At 45.4% G+C, this 20,355-nt stretch overlaps 3 protein-coding genes across 7 annotated transcripts; 1 reads left to right on the top strand and 2 right to left on the bottom strand.

Annotated features, from left to right (window-relative positions):
- Positions 1-2,484: 2,484 nt before the first annotated feature.
- LOC112893182 (probable glycerol-3-phosphate acyltransferase 3) lies at positions 2,485-6,828 on the top strand. Its single transcript, XM_025960379.1, has 2 exons — positions 2,485-3,416; positions 5,805-6,828. The coding sequence occupies exons 1-2, from the start codon at positions 2,682-2,684 to the stop codon at positions 6,669-6,671; spliced, it is 1,602 nt and encodes a 533-aa protein (XP_025816164.1). The 5' UTR covers positions 2,485-2,681; the 3' UTR covers positions 6,672-6,828.
- A 289-nt stretch (positions 6,829-7,117) lies between these two features.
- LOC112893180 (GPI ethanolamine phosphate transferase 3) lies at positions 7,118-12,873 on the bottom strand. Of its 2 annotated transcripts, XM_025960376.1 has the most exons (20): positions 12,451-12,846; positions 12,334-12,368; positions 12,139-12,260; positions 11,908-11,997; positions 11,673-11,792; positions 11,478-11,561; positions 11,310-11,387; positions 11,046-11,171; positions 10,890-10,979; positions 10,604-10,639; positions 10,473-10,528; positions 10,127-10,274; positions 9,577-10,030; positions 9,402-9,493; positions 8,758-9,310; positions 8,515-8,638; positions 8,168-8,209; positions 7,902-8,070; positions 7,548-7,631; positions 7,118-7,440 (listed from the first exon to the last, which is right to left on the bottom strand). In XM_025960376.1, the coding sequence occupies exons 1-20, from the start codon at positions 12,699-12,701 to the stop codon at positions 7,345-7,347; spliced, it is 2,850 nt and encodes a 949-aa protein (XP_025816161.1). In that variant the 5' UTR covers positions 12,702-12,846; the 3' UTR covers positions 7,118-7,344. The 2 variants fall into 2 exon arrangements, with proteins under 2 accessions (XP_025816161.1, XP_025816162.1); XM_025960377.1 differs by lacking the exons at positions 7,118-7,440; positions 7,548-7,631; positions 7,902-8,070; positions 8,168-8,209 and having other exon boundaries at positions 8,731-9,310; positions 12,451-12,873.
- Positions 12,874-13,706: 833 nt separating this feature from the next.
- On the bottom strand, positions 13,707-18,944 carry LOC112893185. Of its 4 annotated transcripts, XM_025960381.1 has the most exons (7): positions 18,503-18,943; positions 17,480-17,820; positions 16,390-16,867; positions 16,241-16,246; positions 15,634-15,932; positions 14,189-14,516; positions 13,707-13,969 (listed from the first exon to the last, which is right to left on the bottom strand). In XM_025960381.1, exons 2-6 carry the CDS (start codon positions 17,792-17,794, stop codon positions 14,202-14,204), a joined length of 1,413 nt encoding a protein of 470 aa, XP_025816166.1. In that variant the 5' UTR covers positions 17,795-17,820; positions 18,503-18,943; the 3' UTR covers positions 13,707-13,969; positions 14,189-14,201. The 4 variants fall into 4 exon arrangements, with proteins under 4 accessions (XP_025816166.1, XP_025816168.1, XP_025816170.1 ...); XM_025960383.1 differs by lacking the exon at positions 13,707-13,969 and having other exon boundaries at positions 14,193-14,516; positions 17,480-17,646; positions 18,503-18,944; XM_025960385.1 differs by lacking the exon at positions 13,707-13,969 and having other exon boundaries at positions 14,193-14,516; positions 17,480-17,591; positions 18,503-18,944.
- Positions 18,945-20,355: the final 1,411 nt, after the last annotated feature.

Below are 20,355 nucleotides of genomic sequence, written 5' to 3'. Positions count from 1 at the left end.
GTCCGGGTTGGAGCCACCAACTGGGACTAAAGGGTCATCTTTTAGTCCCGGTTGGTGTTACCAACGGGGACTAAACATTTGTCTCGGTTGGAGCCACCAACCGGGACTAAAGGATGACTTTTAGTCCCAGTTGGTGGCTCCAGCCGGGACTAAAGCTCCCCGCCGTCCCCTAGCCGTCGGATCCGGGACTAAAGCCTTCATTGGTCCCGGACCCAAATCTGGCCGAGATAAATAAGGAGGACGAAAAATTGTTTCTATAGTATTTTTATCTTTTCACGGACCTTTAGTTCCAGGTGTGGGAACCGGGACTAACAATCTATATCCTTAATCCTAAATTCGTAGTTCGGATTCCATAATAGGGACTAAAGAGGTTTGGGAACCGGGACTACTAGGGGATTCTGTACTAGTGCCTGGGTATGAACCTGTATATGTGATCGTCTGCCTCAACGTATATACTATATTGCAAAAAAAAAGTTGATGTTAACTTATGGATAATTTGGGGTCGCAAATACATACATGAGAAGTCAAGGAACCATAATTGGCAACGGTAACTGGCGAACTTTTTTTTCGCGAATGTGCCTGAGCACGTATTTTATTAAGAGGAAAGCAATACGACCGTTACAAACCTTAATAGACAGAGGCTATTAAGACGATTACAGAGCACCACCAAGCAAATAGCAGGCGACCCCAACATCGAACACGAATAGCAAGAACAACAGGGAGGGAATACACACAAACTCACGAACCTAGACATGTCCACACCTCTATGCCTGCTAAATGATACAACATAGTCAAAGATGCAAGAAGTCTATAACTCAATAAAGGTGGCAAAGCATCCACCCGACCAATACAACCAAGGCGGCCAAGCATCCGCCTGAAGCGATCACCAACCAACGCGACGGCGGTGGCAAAGCATCCGCCATAGCAAGCAATAAATCGGCGGCAAAGCATCCGCCAGACAACGATCTATGCAACCCGGACCATGGTGGACGAAACAAAGCGAAGGCAGGCGTAGAAGTGAAGAGCAGACGATCACCGCCAGGCCAAGCGAGAGAGGCCACAAGCAACAGCATCGACAACCAGCAGAGCTTCCAAAACGACGCCTCAAGGGAGGGGACGATGCTACAAGCGCCGTCATCGTCCGACCAACATGGTCAAGGCTTTCACTCGGAAAGCCTACCGGAAAGGAGGGAACAAGGGAAAGAATGACGCCTTCAAGAAGGTAAACAGCGTTCGAGGACGTCGCCGTCACTGGCCCACAAGCGGGTCCAAGGCTTTCGCCGTCACCCCGTTCCCTCCCATTAGCCTAAGAAACTGCCGCGGGACCGAAAATCATCGGCATAGCGCGATCTAGGACAGCCCGCCGGCCGGCACCACACTGCAGAGGGCCAGCGGCAGGGGGCGGCTAATGGAGGCAGCAACAGACTGCCCAGGCGCGCCGAAGGCCAGCCACCAAGGCGAAGCCGACCCGAGCCCCCAACGCGCCACCGCAGACTGGCGGCGCCCGACGACCCGAGGCGAAGCAGCCTCCAGACCCACCACGAGGCAAGAGCAATGGCGTGGCCACACACCCACGGGCCCACAACAGGGCAAGCGCGGCAGCTCGACCGCATTCCAGAGGCCGCACGTGGGGCAAGTGCTGGCATGGCCGCGCCCAGCGCCACCGCAGACCGGCGGTCCCCGGTGACCCGAGGCGAAGCAACCTCCAGCCCCCACCGCGGGGCGAGAGCAACGGCGAACGGCGCAGGCCCGCACCCACGGGCCCACCGCAGGACGATGGCAACAACAAGGCCGTGGGACGTGGCCACCCGCGGGGCGAGCGCCGGCACAGACCGCGACCACTTGTGGGGCGAGTGGCGGCACGGCCGCGCCCCCACGGCCTCTCGCGCCACCGGAGCCCACCCCGCGATGAGAAGCAGGGCCGACCGGAGAGGGGGGGAGGGTAGGGTGGCGACACCGGCCGGGGGTGGCCAGATCCGGCCAGGCGGACCCCGGATCCGGCAAGGAGGAGGCCGGATCCAGCCCCGGCGGCCGGGGGTGGACCTTCCGTGACTAGATAAGAATGTCGGGGGAGTGGAGGCGTAGGGAGAGAGAAGGGAGGGGAGAAGAGGCAGACAGAGCCGGCTTCGGCTCGGCCGCAGGCCGCCGCTGCCGGCGGCCACCGGAGGTGGTCTTGCGGAGGGTGGGAGGCGGCGCGATGCCCCCGGATTCGCCGGGAGAGGGGGGGGGGTCTGAAGATTTAACCTCAGGAACCGGCGAACTAATCCTTCATTGACCAGATCTCACTGTCACATACAGTCAAGTTCACCTTACCTCAACCTACCGGCGAGCTAATCCCTCATTGACCAGATCTCACTGTCACACACACTCAAGTTCACCTTACCTCAACCTGCCCCTAAAAGCTCCAATCAGCCAACCTTAAAAACCTTTCATCACTCTGCAACATAAGTTAATACCAGTCATATCCGATCGCAAAAATTTGTGAACACTAGCATCATATCATCAGAATTATTAGCAAAGAGCTACTAGTAGAAACCACGCATATAAATAGACCAGCTCTCCATTTGTGGCTCTTGAGCAGATGCGAACGCCCATCGAAGCGAGAGGACAACTACATGCAACACCTAGACAGAGACTAGGGCGCCCCGAGCTTGGCAACAGGTAGCTACCCGTCCACGGCCATGGCCATGAAGCCTTTATCACTGTCCAAGCCAGTCCTCTCCTTGTTCTTCCTCCTCCTGCGGAAGCTCGCCGGCCGGCACCACCGCGGCCGGATGGCGGCGATGACGAAGCCGAGCCCCCCGCCGCCGCCGCTGCCAGGTTTGGACAGGCTACATGGCCGGACCCTGGTCGTCGACGTAGAGGCGTGGATCCTGCGCCCGCCGGTGTGCGCCTTCCCGTACTTCATGCTCGTCGCCATCGAGGCCGGCGGGTTCCTCCGCGGGCTCCTCCTGCTGCTGCTCTACCCGCTGCTGTGCCTCCTCGGCGACGGCGCGCGGGCGAGGGCCATGGCCACGGTGGCGCTCGTCGGCCTGGAGGAGAAGGAGGTCGCCAGGGTCGGCAGGGCGGTGCTGCCCAAGTTCTTCCTGGAGGCCGCGGCCGCGGAGGGCGTGGCGGCGGTGCAGGCGGCAGCGCGGGTGGTGGCGGTGAGCGCGACGTTCCCGAGGGTGATGCTGGACGGGTTCTTGAGGGAGTACGTCGGCGTGGACGCCGTCGTGGGGCCGGAGGTGAGGTCGGTCGGCGGGGTCCTCGCCGGGCTGGTGGATGAGGAGCACGCAGCCGAGATGGCGGCGAAGAGGCTCCGGGCCTTGTTCGGCGCCGAGTTGGAGGAAGCGGGAAAGAAGGGCGCCGTGGGGCTCGTCGGAGCGGCGAGCAGCGGTAGGGTGCACTACCTTTTCTCTCCTTACTATTGCAAGGTGAGAGCATACGCCGCCTACTCTCATAATCAAGTAATTACGCCCTTCATTAACTAATTAGTTTATTTAATTGAATAGTGAAAAAGGAGAATAAAAACGTTAACATTTTGATATATGATATGTTACTTGTTCTTATCACAAATAAAAGGCTGTTTTAGTTTTTCCCTAATTCAAACATTTTAAAATTTGTCCATCAGCATTTTAAATTTTATATAGATGACAACTCCAGCTTTATAAAATCACAAAAAAACCTCCAGCTTTATACATTATGAAAGTAATTATTTTGCTAAATTTGGATACGTAATTTTTACCATAGATATAGATATATTGTATATTTAGGTGTATAGCAAAAATTATGTATCTAGAAATCCTAAAACAACGAAATTAGGAGGAGTAGTTTTACTATAAATCTAGTGTTATTAATTTTATGTTGCTAATCTATACAAAAATTTAGGTATTAATTGCCAAGTTGAAGAAAATTTAACATAGAACGAATATATTTAAAGTTTGCTTTTCTCACGGTTGGATGATGTTTGGCGAGTTTGCTAGTTGATTGTTGGACTTTAGTGGAGGAGGTGAGAAGGTGTGGGAACCACTTTATCGACTGCTGTTTAAATCCTGGTGCCTACGAATTACGCATACACATGAGTGTTGTTAGTTGTCTTGTATACTTGTGCGTATATATGTGTCGTTCTTATAATTGCAATAAAAATGAGCAATGGCGTGGCATGCTTTTAGGAGGCAAATTAAAGGTAAAGTAAAGCCTGATAGTTGTGTGGGTAGTAACATGGTATTTTAAAACATAGACGCTCCTTAAGAGTATAATTTTTTTAAAAAAACAATCGATCGGAGGGTACGACGGTTTCCACCATTTTTCATTATAAGGAAGCAACCAGCTTCTCGGTCGAGAAAACCTCCTGAATCTTGGCCGCTCGAGTGAGGAGGATTTTTTTAACTTCAACCTAAAATTGGCTCCCACGGGAAGTTGAACCTATAACCTTAGAAGTGCTACTAGATTTATCTAACCAAATCAGTTAGAGACCAGTTCACCTTAAGAGTATAATTTTGAAAGGAGAGAAACCAAATCATAGCCATACGATGGGCAACACCTATTTTTAGTATACAAAAAGTTTTACTGAACTTCAAAAGGATTTTTTACCTCATAAATATAAATATATTAGTCAGCAATATATATCATAGTGAGATTGAGCATATCAAGAAGACAGTAGGAGTGTATAAGTGTAACCATGTTTCCTTTGGTTCCAAACCTTAGGCTTATCATGCATGAAAGGGTGTCCTTTTGCTAATGGTTGACAGTACTCAATCAGGTTCACTCGAAGTGACGTACAACAAAGTGCAGCCACGTCACTTATAGTTTTATTTTGACGAGTTCCCATCACATCGGCAAAGGTCATTTTTAAGCATATTAATAAGGACGGCATTTGCAGTTGCTACTGAAAAGCACGTATTTCAGGTTTGACTGCCGTTGTACTAGCACATGTTATGCTTGGCTGGCCTAGTGCAGGCTATAGCATCAGTGCACGTATTTGGAAATAATTAGTGGTGCTTCTATAGTTTATCCATTCTTTTATTATTGGTTTGGCCCAACAATGGACACAAGCAACATTGTTGCAAAAGAAAATTATAAGGTTTTTGATTGGGGCTAATCGCTCCATGTGATGGTACATCGCAGTGTTTGTCTGATCCGCGTACCATAGCAGCATAATGTTTGAGTAATGTTTAATAAAAATGGATGGCATTTGTGCTTTCCCAGTAGATTAGTAGTTGTTCTTCTATCCAGTACGACAAAGAATCATTAAACTTGGTATTTACTTAGTTCTTTTGCCTCCTATTATATGCGTGCATACCGTATACATATTATGAAACAGAGATACCTCTCTGTTTAAAACTCCAAGGCGTATTATATTTGACAAACAATTACACTGTTAATACATAATTATTGCGTCACAAAAGTCTCATGTCACTGGATTAATATTCGTATATAAAAAAATGTTTTCTTGTAAATAAATTTTGATTGAGTATACTATTGGTGAAAGTCTTCTTCTAAAGAAACAAAATACGCCTTGTAATTTCAAAGGGATAAATGCAGTAGTAATTAACAGTGTGAACCTGATACTGGTAGCATATATATTATATAGACATGTGAAATTTATTCATTGGCATTATCGGCATTCAAGATGTTCCTCACCGGATTAGTGACAAAAGAGCAGGCTCCTTTTCTTTCGGAATTAGCAGGCTCATTTTTAGACTCGTGTCTCCCAAACTTGGACGAGTGCAGTTAGCTAACACCGTGCTGATCCTTCCAGACGCGGCACACGCCAGCGCCCTTGACATTACGTGCAACGTGGATCCTCTCTGTCCCTGCAGGAAACTTTCGCTGTGGGCGAGGCCGACACGCGGGGATGGCGACCACTGCCGCGGGACAGGTACCCGAGGCCCCTCGTCTTCCACGATGGCCGCCTCGCCTTCGCGCCGACGCCGCCCGCCGCGCTCGCCATGTACACCTTCCTCCCCTTCGGCATCGCGCTCGTCGCCTTCCGCTCCATCGCCTTATCCTTCCTCCCGTACCGCATCTGCTTCCCCGTGGGCGCGCTCACCGGCATGCACTACCGCCTCGTGGCCGGCCACGTCCCTTGCGGCGCCGGCGGCGGCGGCGGGCGCCTGTACGTGTGCAACCACCGCACGCTGCTGGACCCGGTCTTCGTGGCGGCGGCTCTCGGGAAGCCGGTGACGGCGGTGACGTACAGCCTGAGCCCGGTGTCGGAGCTGCTGGCGCCGATCCGCACGGCGCGGCTGACGCGGGACCGGGAGAAGGACCGGCGCAACATGGCGGCGGTGCTGGCGCGCGGCGACCTGGTGGTGTGCCCCGAGGGGACGACGTGCCGGGAGGAGTACCTGCTCCGGCTCAGCCCTCTCTTCGCCGAGCTCGGCGTCGACGTGAACCCCGTCGCACTGGACACGCGCGTCGGCATGTTCTACGGCACGTCCACCAAGCCGGGGGCCAAGTGGATGGACCCCTTCTACTTCATGATGAACCCGAGGCCGGCGTACCGGGTGGAGTTCCTGCCGCGCGCCGCCGCGTCGCGCGGCGGCCGCGGCGACAGCATCGACGTGGCCAACAGGGTGCAGCGCGAGCTTGGCAGGGCGCTGGGGTTCGAGCTCACCGGGCTCACCAGGAAGGACAAGTACATGACGCTCGCCGGCAACGAAGGCGTCGTGCCGCCGGCGCCCTAAATTAAATTAAACCACTGACATTATTCGTCTGATGAGCACATAATACTCTGGTACCATGTGGTTTTTCTGGTGAGCGGTTGAGGACCTCTCTAAGCACACGGCTATTATGGTCAAGTGGTTTTGTGAATATATATATATATATGCGTGTAAAAGTGTATATTTTATTTTGCATGTCAAGAGTTCTTGAGTAGCCATCGCAATGCTTACGTAAAATTCATCAACCCATTCAAAAGCTTAGTAAAAACAAAGGGGAAAAAAACAAAAGGTCATGACAAGTGCAGGGAACTACAACGATGCACACTTGGCGATTTGGAATTGCTATCAGCTATCTTAAGTGCAACAAGAAATAGACACATGTCGCTTTTGTCAGTGGGCGGATATTTGCAGGGAAAGAACTACTCAGACTCAAGAAATAGATGCGTATCTCTTTTGTCAATGGGCAAAAATTTGTTGGAAAGAACAACTCTGATTGCATCTTCTCTGCTTACTTGTTCGTAAAAAAAAATCTCTTACACAAACAAAAAGAAACAAATTACCTTGATTGATCTAAACTTAATGTATGTGGTTTTACTACATTCACAAGAGAAAAAAAAAAAGAGAGAACAGCTCCAGCTGCAACGGATTGAGACAAAAGACCGTTATCGGTTAGCAGTCTAACTTAAGTAAAGCAACATCAGCTGTAGTAGAGAGATGCCAAACAGATTAACAAGTCTGTCAGGAGAAGCCCGATCGCATCAAATACGTATTTTGGAGCAAACAAACCCCAAACCTGCAAGTTTGACGGATGAACTGTAAAGTCAAATGCTTGATAGCAACTACAAAGCAGAAATACAAAAGGCCAAGGTGATTTGTTCGATAAAGGGAAGCAACAGTTACCATTAAGTGCCGCCTTTGAATAGTAACGCATATGATTGTCATTGTAGCAGTGATTGCTGTAACAAGACCATACATTAAAAGCACCTAAGTTTGACCAAAAAAAATATATTAGGTGTGATGTGGATCAGTGATCAAAGCACCAGACAGCAGGTATACTATCCCTGTACACAGTGAACATTAGGGACCTTCAATGTAGTTTTTCTTTGTTTAATTGTCCAGTAATTTAAATTTGGCATCAATGTGTACGTTCACAAAGTGGATTATGTACCGGTTCATTTGTTGAATTTTTACATCAAACCTCTTTCAGAACATACACATATTTGCCTTGATTGTAAGAGTACCCATATATAGTACCTGAGTTATATTGTTGAGAATGACGTCCTTCAGCCTGCTGTCCTTGGATGTGCTATTGTACCATACTACGGCAATAAATGGAAGGCTTAGAATTGGCAGGATATGAGAAACACCAAAGGTGTCGATGGAAAGTAGAAGCCCTTGTCGAATGATGTGGAAATGATCAAAACTGTGCATTGAAGCATAGCAAACATCAGTGCATGTAATGCAAGGAATACTTTTTTCTGGCAGTCACACAGTGATACTAGGAACACAATCACACTTACCCGATGAAAGCTGCACCATATCGGAGGCCATCAAATGTACACCTGAAATTTACTTTTTACATTAGCAATGGTGAATCTCTAGCCACCTCATCGACATCAGTTAAACCAGAAATTCCCAGAAAAATGCATATTAGCATAGACAATAATGTGTGCACTCTCTATAGATCAGTGAACAAAATGTGTTATAGGTATGTCAAGTACTCTAGTGTCTCTGTCGTAACATGCATGCATATAAAAATTTCTTTCATAGAGAAAGGCAGGAAAACAGCATGAAACTTTTTATCCTGAGGTGAGGCCTCAACCCTATTTCCATTCAATAACAGAAATACAAACGAAATGAAACTTACCAGTGACCTGTTAGATAAAATAAACAAACTGCAAGAAAGCTCCACTGAATCACCGAAACAGGGTCAGCAACAGAAAGTCCCGACTCTCTCTGACATTTCTGCTGTAACTTTATGATACACCAAGCTACAAAATAGAGATCAACAGAACAATTAGTGATAAGAATGTAAAGTGATTTCCACATTACCTTCTGTCATGCAAAGTTGTAATTTTTCAACCTGAGCATAAAGTGATTTACACAGTACCTCCTGTCATGCATATTAATGCCACAAATGGGCCTTGCCTTCCCAGCAGGACCAAGATAGTTGGACTCCAAGAACATAGCATGATAGCTACTAAAATAGTAATCCTTTTGTTCATCTTCAAATGATCACTTGGGCTAAATATCCGATAAAGCACAGAAATAGCTAGTGACAGACCTCCAATAGCATAAACAAAGCGAGGAGCTAAACTTCTTCCGAACTCTTGAACAGGTTCAGTATGAGAAAACAATGTAGTCTCGGAAGCCCAATGAAACGCTATAGATACATAACTAACCATTGTTCCACACAAAACAAAGTACTTCAAGAATTTCTGACAGATTGCATGGGATAGGCACTTCAATATAATGTAAGCCACAAAGGCAAGAGATGCTATGGGGAATATCTCCAAGAGGATGTTGCAAGAATTAACACCAAAGATTTTACAAATGGCGCTCACAGAGTGATCCTTTGTAATTGCTGGGGCAGGCAATTGTTTTGACATCCCAATCTCAATTCCAAACCGCGAAAAAATATTTAGAAGAAGAAAAACTAAGTTCTGTAGGTCAATAGAGTGAAGGATGTCAGAAGATGATTGCGCCAAAGAATAAATAAAATAATAAAAAGAATTTAAGTCCAGGAATACTAACTTCTATGCTGAATTCCCCTTTCACCATTGAGTGCCACACACTGGTGACACAGCTTGTGGCCAAAAGAAAATTTGCAACTCTACCTTCTGCCACTGGGCAACAGAAAAAGAAATTAAGAATCAGCAGATATACATAAATTGAAGTGTGGACAGTACAATTAGTTTATCTGACTCACATATATAGCTGTTTGATAAGAAACTAGCTGCTCGAATCGCAACTAAAGCAAAAGCAAAGAAAAGTTTGCGAATGATGCTTGAGCTGGCAGTCTTCTGATCTGAAGGCTGACGTATGGTGTTCAGCTTTACAAGCATATAAGCTTGAATGATAACTGACAATATCATAAGTAAAAGACCAATGCCCATCGACCATAAATCAAACTCTGTCCAAGCAGAGCGAGCAAGCTTTGCAAAAGTCTGCAAGAAGTCAGTGTATGCATCAATTTGCTGTGGCAGAACTGAACCTTCCCCCTCAAGTTTTTCTTGACTACCCGTCTCGGATGAACAGGTAAACCTCAGAGAAGCTGACCAATTTGCCTGAGCTCTTGAATACATATTTGTGATATGTTGCAGGTCTTCTGATGGAAATCCAATAACAGAAGTAGCAGAATATTGATCAATGTATCTTTTTACCTACAAGGTAAGTTGAATGTCAAAGAGAATATCCACATACCTACATGAACTGAACAAGGGATGTTGAAGGGAACAAGAAATGCAGCTTCACACTACCTGCCAACAATTTACACAGAGAACTTCAGCATATCTCCTCATCCATGCTTCTAGATCATTCTGCAATGTACAAGCATCGGTACCCATCCTTTGATTAACCCATGTCCCGGTACTCAAGGCATACAACTCTGGGTTTACACGCCCAATGCTATGTAAGAAACAGGAGACCTATTTAGCAGCTAGTGGATTGAGATAAACAATCATCAAAGGATGAAGGAACAGAAGCAGCAGCAGCATGTAAAGAAGAAAAGGTAGACAAACAAAGGATACGTGGCAGTTTACAATCAAGCAAAAACATTGAATGACAGCTAAGTCGTGAAAAAAGCACCAAGTTAAACTTACACACCTTCCAAAGGGAAAGGGTATGCCAAGAAGTGCTGATATAGTCGCTGCAAAATCAAGCTGAAACCAAGAAGAGAATAAGCAACACCGAATAAAACTGAACACTCACATGGGAGAATGCAAATAAATCCTGACCTGCTGCATACTGCTGATGCACACCTCTTCCCCGTGCTGGATGTTAATTCATCAACAAAAAGGAAATGAATTTGTGGCGTTAGTATTTATGTCGCTGCAAATACAAATTGAAGCAAGGAACCTGACCGATTTGAATACCTTTAAATTAACAGATATATTATGCACAGCAACTAAATATTAACATAAGAAGCTGCTGCATTTAATTTCTGTTCCAAAAGATATAGTAGGACTTTTTAAATCAGAAGAACAGATGATTTACAGGTGCAAATGAGATTGATAAATATACCAGGTCAACATTGCACGAACTATGATCAAGAACAGACAAGACTGCATCTGGTGGGGTCTTTGGACTCCATGCAAAAAGTGATGTTTCAACCTACATTTGACACGGGATTAGCTATGGATTTTCATGTACTTTGCAGCAAAACACAAGGCAGATCACCTCTTCAGCAGTTCCCCCTCCATGGTCACCATTCAGGGTTTGACCATGATCACCCATTACCAAAAGCAAAGTATTCTCATGGGTGCCACCAGGTTTGGATAGAGTTCTCAATGTGTCAATAACACCCTGTAGAAGAAAATAAGAATGGATTGCACAACATCCAGAACCTTGGAATATGAATGTGAAGAGCATATGTAAGGTAACGCCAAATGACTCCTAAAAAGAACAGGAAGATAAGAATATTGTATGCATGAGCGTACTGACCTCCAGGATCTTATTGTATTGCTCCAACTTCTGGATCATCGGGGTTGAGTCAACACCAAATATATGCCCTGCATGGTCCTAAACAAAGTTGATCTCACAAGATTCCAGCTCAAAACAGGAAAGGATGAAAAATGGCAGGTTAGGCCATAATGAATCATAATAACTTACCACACCAAGAAAATGTGCAATTAGAACATCCCAATCATTATTGTGAAGAGATGGAAGCAAGTGCTCGATTACACCATTATCTACCTGATACAATCACGATTGATAATTAATCAAGCTTAAAGGGAGGCCATGTAAAAGAACTAAGAAGTACATCAAAAAGGAAGTGCAAGAATTTGATTTGACAGGATTACATACTGTGTCAAGGTCTTTAACGTTAAAGGAAGGGTACGGGAATGACTTGTTGAAGTGTTCAGGGTACAGCTGTATCCATGTATCATCCCCCATCATAACTACTCTCTTCCCATTTTTAACCAACTGATTGATCACGAAGAAACAGACAGCACAGCACCATCATGGCTACTAATCCAGCATGAGCTATAGACAGATAAGACCAAGTCATTACTAAAATTGAACGTGGGGTCAGATGAACCTGATGCATTATATTATCTTCTACTATTGCAGGAGCACCAAAGCTATTGCCAACATCGATAAAGGTAGGGAGACCACCCGTGGTGAGAGCCTGAGTATAGCATTTTGCAAGAATTCTGTTAAAACCATGAAGTACATTTTGGATCACATCACATTGCAATATTTGCATATGAGATAACAGCATTCTCAGGAGAAGCTCTATCTCATGATATGATTTGAATGCCACAGTCACCTTAAGGCGCTGGAGGCTAGTGGTTGGTGGATCAGCAAGTGCTTTGAAGATCCTTGCGGACGTCTTTTCATTGGCAGCAAGCTTCTGCAAGACCTGCAGCTTGTCCATCCATGGGTGCTTCTCTGCAGAAAATCTCTCGGTTAACTAACAATTAGAGTACAGCATCGGGGAATTTTGCAGCTCGGAGTTACGCACCTGGAAAGAAGGTACTCGGCGCCACGAAATCGAACCTGCGAGGCAACAAATTGCACAGCTGCATAAGCTAGAAACACGAGCAGGGATGTGGATGATGAGGGATCCAAAACGGGTCACCTGAGCGCATCGAGCACGACTATAACGAGGCGGTCGACGGCGGGCGGCGGCCAGGAGGTGCACCCGGCGGAGACGTCGCCCTGCGGTGGGCGGTCGTCGCGGCTGCTGTGGAGGTCCAGCTCGGTGCGGGTGAGGAGGAAGCCACGGGTGAAGAGGTAGACGGCCAGCGAGTGGAACGCGAGAATCGCGACGAACAGAAGCGGCCAGCTAAGGAGCCGAGAACGTCGGCGCTGGCTCGCCGGCGGCGACATCGCCTCCGATTTCGATCTGCCGGGCAGCAGGGCGCTACGGCGTGGCGATGGATGGAGGGCAAAGTGGGCCTCCGCTTGTTAAGCCCGGGCGACCACCGCTACCGTGGAGAAGATGGGCCCATTCGTCCCAGACAATTGGTTTTTTTTTTAATTTTTTTTATCTCGCCAGACTTTGAGACGAATCCGCGTTACTTACCTGCACAATAAAATCGTCCGACTCCTGAACTCGTGATACCGGACTCAGAACCTCCTCTTACTGGTTTTTCAGATTTTCTTTTATATTTATTTTAGCCGCATCTTTAAAAAATCATAGTAAATAAAAAAATTATAAAATAAAAAATTCAATTTTGTTAGACTTCACGTGAATAGATCCATACAGTAAACATATGATATATAATATGATATAATTTAATAAAAAATTTATTAAATTTTTAGATATATAATTTTTTTCTATAATTAATTTATAGGTACAGTTTCAGTGATCCAATTATAGTGAAATTTCCATGATGGGCTAATCATTATATTCCAATTATCCGACTTTCATGCATTTCAAATCGAGCGTCCATCTCAATAGTTTCAGTGATTTATAACATATATAAATATAAATCAATCCATATCAATGCAAGTGCATGACACGTGAGGAACCTTTCCTCGCAATCCAAAGGAACTGGTCCAAACAGTCAACTGTCAACATGATCTAGTATGATACACTGATATCCCTAATGAATGTTATCGGATTTTGACCAAATTTCAGAAAATCGCTCTGCACAAGTTGGGAGTAACACAAAGATCAACGTCGCTACTAACATGTTCCCCACTGGATAATTTTCACATTGATTACCAAACCAGATGTCAGAAACCTTTCTAACAATCGATAAAGATGTGATAAACCGTAAACTGCCATGCCAACAGATCTGGCATAGTGACGCACAATTCACGATCACGAGAGCAAGATAATAGACTCGCACAAATGCAAACCAATATGGGAAATTTCTGAGGAGCAGATGAAAAGCAAGAATAACCGATACCACGTTTATGTTTTTACCAGTATTTCAGAAAAGATAATTGAAAAGCAGCTTTTTACAATAATCTGTTGATTCCACGGACAGTTTCCACAGCCCGGTTTGATGCTACTAGCTGCAATAGAAAGCAACTGGAGGACAGTTCTGCCCAAAAATGAATTCTTACCTTAAACTACATGACAGCAAATAGGTGCTAAGAGGGTCTAAAGTTGCACACCATTGACACTGATTCCTCACACAATCGCCCTGAAAATTCAGGAACCGCTTTTAGGACTCAAAAATGGATGGGAACACTTTCGTAGTAAGATGGAGGCTACCAAGTCTGCATCTATTGTCAGTCGCAACCATAACTAACAGAACACTAACTTACCGTTGTGTCAGTTCGGCAAACCACAAAAATGCTACCTCTTAATACATTCAAACTGCACAGCTTAACGTCAAAATCTAAAATGTGTGTTAACTCACCACTAGTCAAGATCTAATATCGCCCATAGGTCCTCCCAACATCACCATGTCTGTCATGCTGAAACTCGCCATATGCAGCATGAGCCTTCGGGGCTGAATAGTTATCAGAAGCATACGGATATGTGCTCTTTGAATCCATTGATTGAAGTGCAGCTGAAATATGTGTAGTTCTCTGCTCGAAACCTGGATAACCTATCTGGGTGTAAGAAGTCTGTGCTTGCTGTTGCCTTTTAAAGGTTTGCTCAAGAAATTCTTCCCACTTCCTTGCATGCACATTCCTCATGGTAGTCATTCTGCCCATGTAATTTTCTCGCATCACTCTCAGCGACTGCATTGGAAAGAAGATCGATATTATGGCATAATAACGCAGACACAAATATGTCAAATTACTATGCCACGCTTGGTACTTATCCATTCATGGATATTTTTGTCGCAAAGTGGAATGTGTTACAGGATTTAAATTAAGAAAATGCAACGAAATGTGCAAACTTGAAGCTAATGATCATACTCCCTCCACCCAAAGAACAAGTCACCCAAGAAATTTTAGGACAAATTAACAAGAAGGTAAAATGACCTTGAATGCCCCCGTTTATTAGCCACATTTAGCGCTAATTGACAATTGCATGCCTACACGCACCATGCGCACATGCCAAATTGAGGATAATGACTTGTTTTCTGGGATGGAGGGAGTAATTATTTGTTGTGCCCCAGCTGTTACCATAAAAGTAAAACAAGTTCTTTTTCGTCTATAACCAGAATAATATTGTAACTAAAGGATCAAACATAATAAGTTGGCAGGGCCTGGAGCATAAGTAGATGAAATTGTTACAAAGATAAAATAAACAATTTACCAATGCTCACTGCACCCTGCCATCGAGTAAGGAAAATAGTGCATTATGTATCATGTTCATTCAGTCCATACATGAAACAAGGTAGGCTAGAGCTAGGCTAGATTTAGTCATCCAATTCTGGTATTTAGAAGCAAAAATGAAAAACTAAGATGAACTGAGAGAAAAGCTTCTACTTCCAGCTACACCCTATTCAAAGTAGATATGGACAAGTAATTCAAGAATGCAAAATTCAGCAGCTATTTGGTATTCTATTATATGCTTTATATGAGAAAACAGGGATTCCAAATATTCGACCGAAAATGTGAGCATAACAGAGAACACCCTGAACTTCCAGTTTTAATGTTGGGGTAAGATTAGTGTTATGATATAACTTCTTTCTTCATACATTAAAGTAATGGTCATACAGATAATATGATACTACAGAAACTTTCGTAGGGAAAAATAGGTAAAGGACTTTGTCAACTCTTTCTAACCATGGACATATCACATCAAACGATAACAGGGGGTCAAAATTAGATATCACCAGTAACCATTATGTGGTGAAATATAGATAGAGGAACAAAGTGACATTCATGGTAACAAAATACACTTTACCTCTCGATGCTTGTAGTTCTCTTCATCCTCCTCTTGATCATGGGCTCTAGCTAATTCTGTAGCTTCCCTCTTAAACTCCATTTCAAGATCTTCCAAGGTCTGTTGGTGGGGTGGCATGTCAAACTTAAGGCTTGATCGGACATCTGCTCCATGCCTCTCAATGCCCCAGTTATTGGCCACGTGTGATGCAGCAAATTGGTTATTCTCGCCATGTGTTCTAGGGGAAACATCAAGATAAGAAGAATGGCGTGGAGATTTTGATTGGCCTGGACGACCTTTTGCTCCGAAGTTGGCATAAGCTTCAGCAAAAGGAAGAAGATGCAACATGTTGCATTTTAGTTCCAGATGGCTAAAATAGTTTGACACCTAAGTAGACTTAATTGTATACGGAAAGGAAATGCCAGATGCAATACACAAATTGCAGGCCATCCAACTCAGATGTCTGAAAAATCTTTCAACATATAGTACACATTGCATTCAGGATAGTCTATCTGATCAATTAACAGGCAGAAACACTTCATATTCGGGCATATATTCGAGATAGTCTTGGCCGATCAATAATCAAGTAGAAACACTTCATATTTGATCATAAAAGGCTTGAACTTACCTTGAGCTGCAAAAGGACCAAACAAGTTATACACTAGCACGACAACAACCAACAGAAAGGGACCGAAGGTATTTTCTTTAGCTCAAATTGTTGTTTTTTCTTGCTCCTAATGCTGATACAATAGATGATGAGACGCCTGAGCCCCCTACCTTGTGGAGATCCTTTTGAAAACTTGGGCATACTGTCATGTAATCGGCCATCTAGATGCCTTTCATTATAGTATCCTTTACTTTGAGAGCGGGATGCATTTCTTGGGCTATGGGACCGTTGAGGATCAGGATTTCTTGGGCTATGGGGCCGGTGAGAATCAGAGTGCCTGGGACGAAACTCAGTGGTGTTCCGTACAGGTGACCTAGAGCGATCCCGTTTTGGACTGCTTGGACTATATTTACCTTTACTCTCTTGAATAATTTTATGCACAGCATCTACACCTTTGGCTAATATTAACCTATCTTTCCCACTGACAAACAGGAACTTCTCATCCATTCTGATTTTACACCCCACATCCTTCTCAATCTGGCTTATCATCCTCTCAGTGAAAAGATTCCTGACTTGCTTATCTCTAGCTGGAACTCTTTCAAAAAAGTCAGCATTTCTCCTATTTGCCCCAAGTGTGGATGGACAGCCCTGTTCAGAAAGGGGGGGAAGTTAAATGAAGAGAAGTCTTTGACATTTTTATGGTAGCACTTAACAGGGGAAGATAACATGAAAATGATGTCATTAATTACAGTATACACCAAAACAAAAGGAGTCCAGGATACATCAAAGAAAAAGGGTAAACACAAAGCAGATAACAAAAACTAAAACTGCAGGATTCTACTGGCAAAGCAACATGGCTTACTTTCTAATCTTGCACTAACCATGTAGGACAAAACACACAGGATAAAGATGTCAAAAGGTGAAGTGCGATCTTGTGCATCAATTCTTATGACTTGCATTGCCATATATTGCTAATAAAATTTTGAAGCAGTTTTATACTATGCACTGTGAATCGCAGATAATGAATAGAAAACAATGCCACCAAATAATCCCAGCACTTCTTTGTAGTAGAAGCATCATATGATGCTGATTGAAAAAGAAACCTGCTGTTTAAATACCATAGTATCAGTACACCATTACTAATAAATCTCGTAACACTACGAATATATGACAACCACAAGTAATTCATGTATATTCATCACAAGCCTATATTTCGATCTGCTTCCATGCAAGTTGTAATTTCAATAGAAAGAAGAGCACCTGAGTAAAATGGCCCGAGTCTCCACATATTTTACAAATCATTTCTTCCTCCTTCCTCTTCTTCCAGTTCCTTTCTGTGGCCTTAGCTTTAGCCTCCCAGACCTTAGCCTCTCTGCTAGTGAAGTCCGTAGGAACAGCATTAGGATCTGGGGCCTCATCTTCATCATCTGACGTATCACAAGTCAAGGGCCTCTTCTCATCATTTACTTTAGGCATTACACTATTTGTAGCTGATGCAACTGGACCACTATATGCTTTCCCATAAACTTCATTGAAAAGTTCATCATCTATTTCAGGACTAGGTTCCCTTGCCATTGGCCAAAAAAAGATATTTGCTCAACCTACAGTAATTGCAAGCAGAGGAGGGGAAAGATAAATAAATTATTTAGCCAAGGGAAATGAAAACATTTCCATGCTACATTGAAGCTTTGGAAACCAAAGGACTACAAATGCATTAAGGCACCATTGTTGTAGCAGATAGACGAGCGGCTGAAAACAAATTATGGTAGTTCTAATATGATCTCAAGTCCTCGAGGATATAGGTTGCATCCTTAGAATAGCATGCTATTATAAGATATGTCTCAATAAAACCTAAGCCTGAGAACAGATTCGGACTCATTGATTTCTTTTGCCCTCCAGATTACTTTAGAGGAATTGCACATACTCCCGAATCCCGACACTCGATCAGGATTGATTTCTCAGGAAGTCACCCAAAGTAAACCAGTAAATGTCCACTCACAGGCTTACATCTACCACCATACCACATATAAGAATGGTTTCCACTTGTGAATGAATTATGTGTCAGGGGCAGGTATATTCAAAATTTTGAAAGGGTGCAAAGAAAATTGACAGCCTAAAGTGCAGATTCATAGCAAATAATTGAGTGCCGACAACATAAAATTGTTCATAACTTGAAACTGTTCGACATATTGATAATCGCTTTGAATTCTTCACAAATTACAAGGACTTGCAAATTGCAATGGCACATTTTCACAAAACATGGACAAATTTCTCAGACCTCACCTTGGTGATTCACTGGTTCCGTTGCTTTGCTTGATGTCTTGGCGTCTTGCCGGTTGCCGCGCTCAGGAGTCAGGCCGCGCTGTGCCCGCCGACCGTCGCCGGACCCGCGCCCCAGCCCCTGCCGTTGCGCTTGCGGAGCCGCGCCCGCCGCTGCGAAGCCCTGCACGGCGCGCGGGCCGCGGAGCGCTCGGCCGCTCCGCCGCAGCGCCGCTGCCTGGCTGGCCGCCGACCCGCCGTTCGCCGCGGAGGGTCTGCGGCCTGCGGGGGTGCGGAGCTGCGGTCCGCTCGCTCGCAGGTGGCCGCCTCGCCCCGGCCGCCAGTGGCGTAGCCGCGCCGCTGCCTAGGGTTCGGGGTTCGGATACGGCCGCGCGGGGCTGGGGCAGGGGAATCGGGAGGGGCGGAGGGCGAGTGCGGGTCGGGGAGGAGCCGCTTGACTCGGTCAGGCCATGGCTAAGACCTGGCTGGCCGCCAATGGGCCATGTGTGGGCCGTTGGGTAGGGAGGACTTTAACATGTGGTGGGCTGCTACGTTTTTTTCCTGTTATGTTGTGCAATTTTCGTTTTTTGAATCACATGCATGCGTTATACTTGCAGGAGCGTCGGATCGGTGACGGGTGGTTGAGATAGACCGTTGTGTAAATCTAGGCGGGCCCGCTTTTAGTTGTTCGTTGTGCCCGTTTACGCCTTATCGGGCGGGCCGTGTGAGAAGTGTGTGACCTGAGTGTGTGAGTGATGAACAAGGGTTTCGACCGGGTTCCCTCAGGCGTCAGGCCGTCGTTTTCATCGCACAGCCTGGGGGAGCTGAAGAGGCGATGGCGATTTCGGCGATGTGCGGTGATCTCGTCGTCGAATCAGCGACAACTGGCGGTGAATCGGTGACCTCCTCGTTGTACCTCCTTGTCGGCGGCGGCACATAGGTCTTGACAAACTAGATGTGATTTTTCTGGAATTCTTTTGGGCGTTTAGGTTCCATTCCCGTGGCGGATTTGGATTTGGTTCATCTGTGGGCGGGGGATGGGGGTGCGGCATCCGTTGATCTATCTGCAAGTCTTCGATTTGTGCAGCACAGTCTGTTGTTCAATATTTTGATTTGGAGGGAGAGGGTTGCTTTAGTTTTGTTCTGGAATTGATGTTTGTTGATCTGTTTGTTCAGGCCTCGATGCCTGGGTCAGATAGTGGTAATTGCTGATTTAGGGGCTCAACTATTTTGGGGCATCAGGTAGTGGTAGGGCATGGTTCCATTCGTGATTCGTTGGTCATCAGTTACTGCTCAGTTTTAGTAAGGATGTTGTCAGGGCAATCTGTTTCCTTTGTTGCTCCCATGGTGTCCGACACCCATCATCTCTTCAGTTATCAATGGGTACTCCATTTTTTATTTTGTTGGATTTGCTTGAGAGGTCGAATCCTTTAGTAGTTCACTGCTGCGAAGGCAGTAGGCTGCTTTGTTTGTACTGAACTTATCCTCTCCAGGAAACTTCGGGGCTGTTTTGGAGTGCCGCCTAACCCGCCACGGCGCGCCACACTTTTTCCGCCGCAGGTGTGGCGGCCGTTTTGAGCGCCACAAGTTAGGCAGGGTGTGGTGGGTTAGGCGGCACTCCAAACAGCCCATTCGTTTTGCTTGATTTGTGGGCTCGGTGCTCTGGAATTGAATTGCGAGATGAAATCTTGTGGCTTATTGGAGACAACTGACTATGTTCAGGGTTAACCGATCTAGTAGCTTGTGGATTAATTATTTGAATTTTTCTTTAATATTGTTGTGTGATTTACCACCTGTGCTTCGGTTCCTCTAAAGCATTGGGAGTTAGTAGCAGATACATTCAAATATGCATGTATACCTGATTTTGGTGCATCATT

Source organism: Panicum hallii, chromosome 5 (genome assembly GCF_002211085.1).
Source record: "Panicum hallii strain FIL2 chromosome 5, PHallii_v3.1, whole genome shotgun sequence".
Taxonomy (NCBI): domain Eukaryota; kingdom Viridiplantae; phylum Streptophyta; class Magnoliopsida; order Poales; family Poaceae; genus Panicum; species Panicum hallii.
Note: the sequence above shows the minus strand (reverse complement) of the source record. Positions and strands in the feature narration are given on the sequence as shown.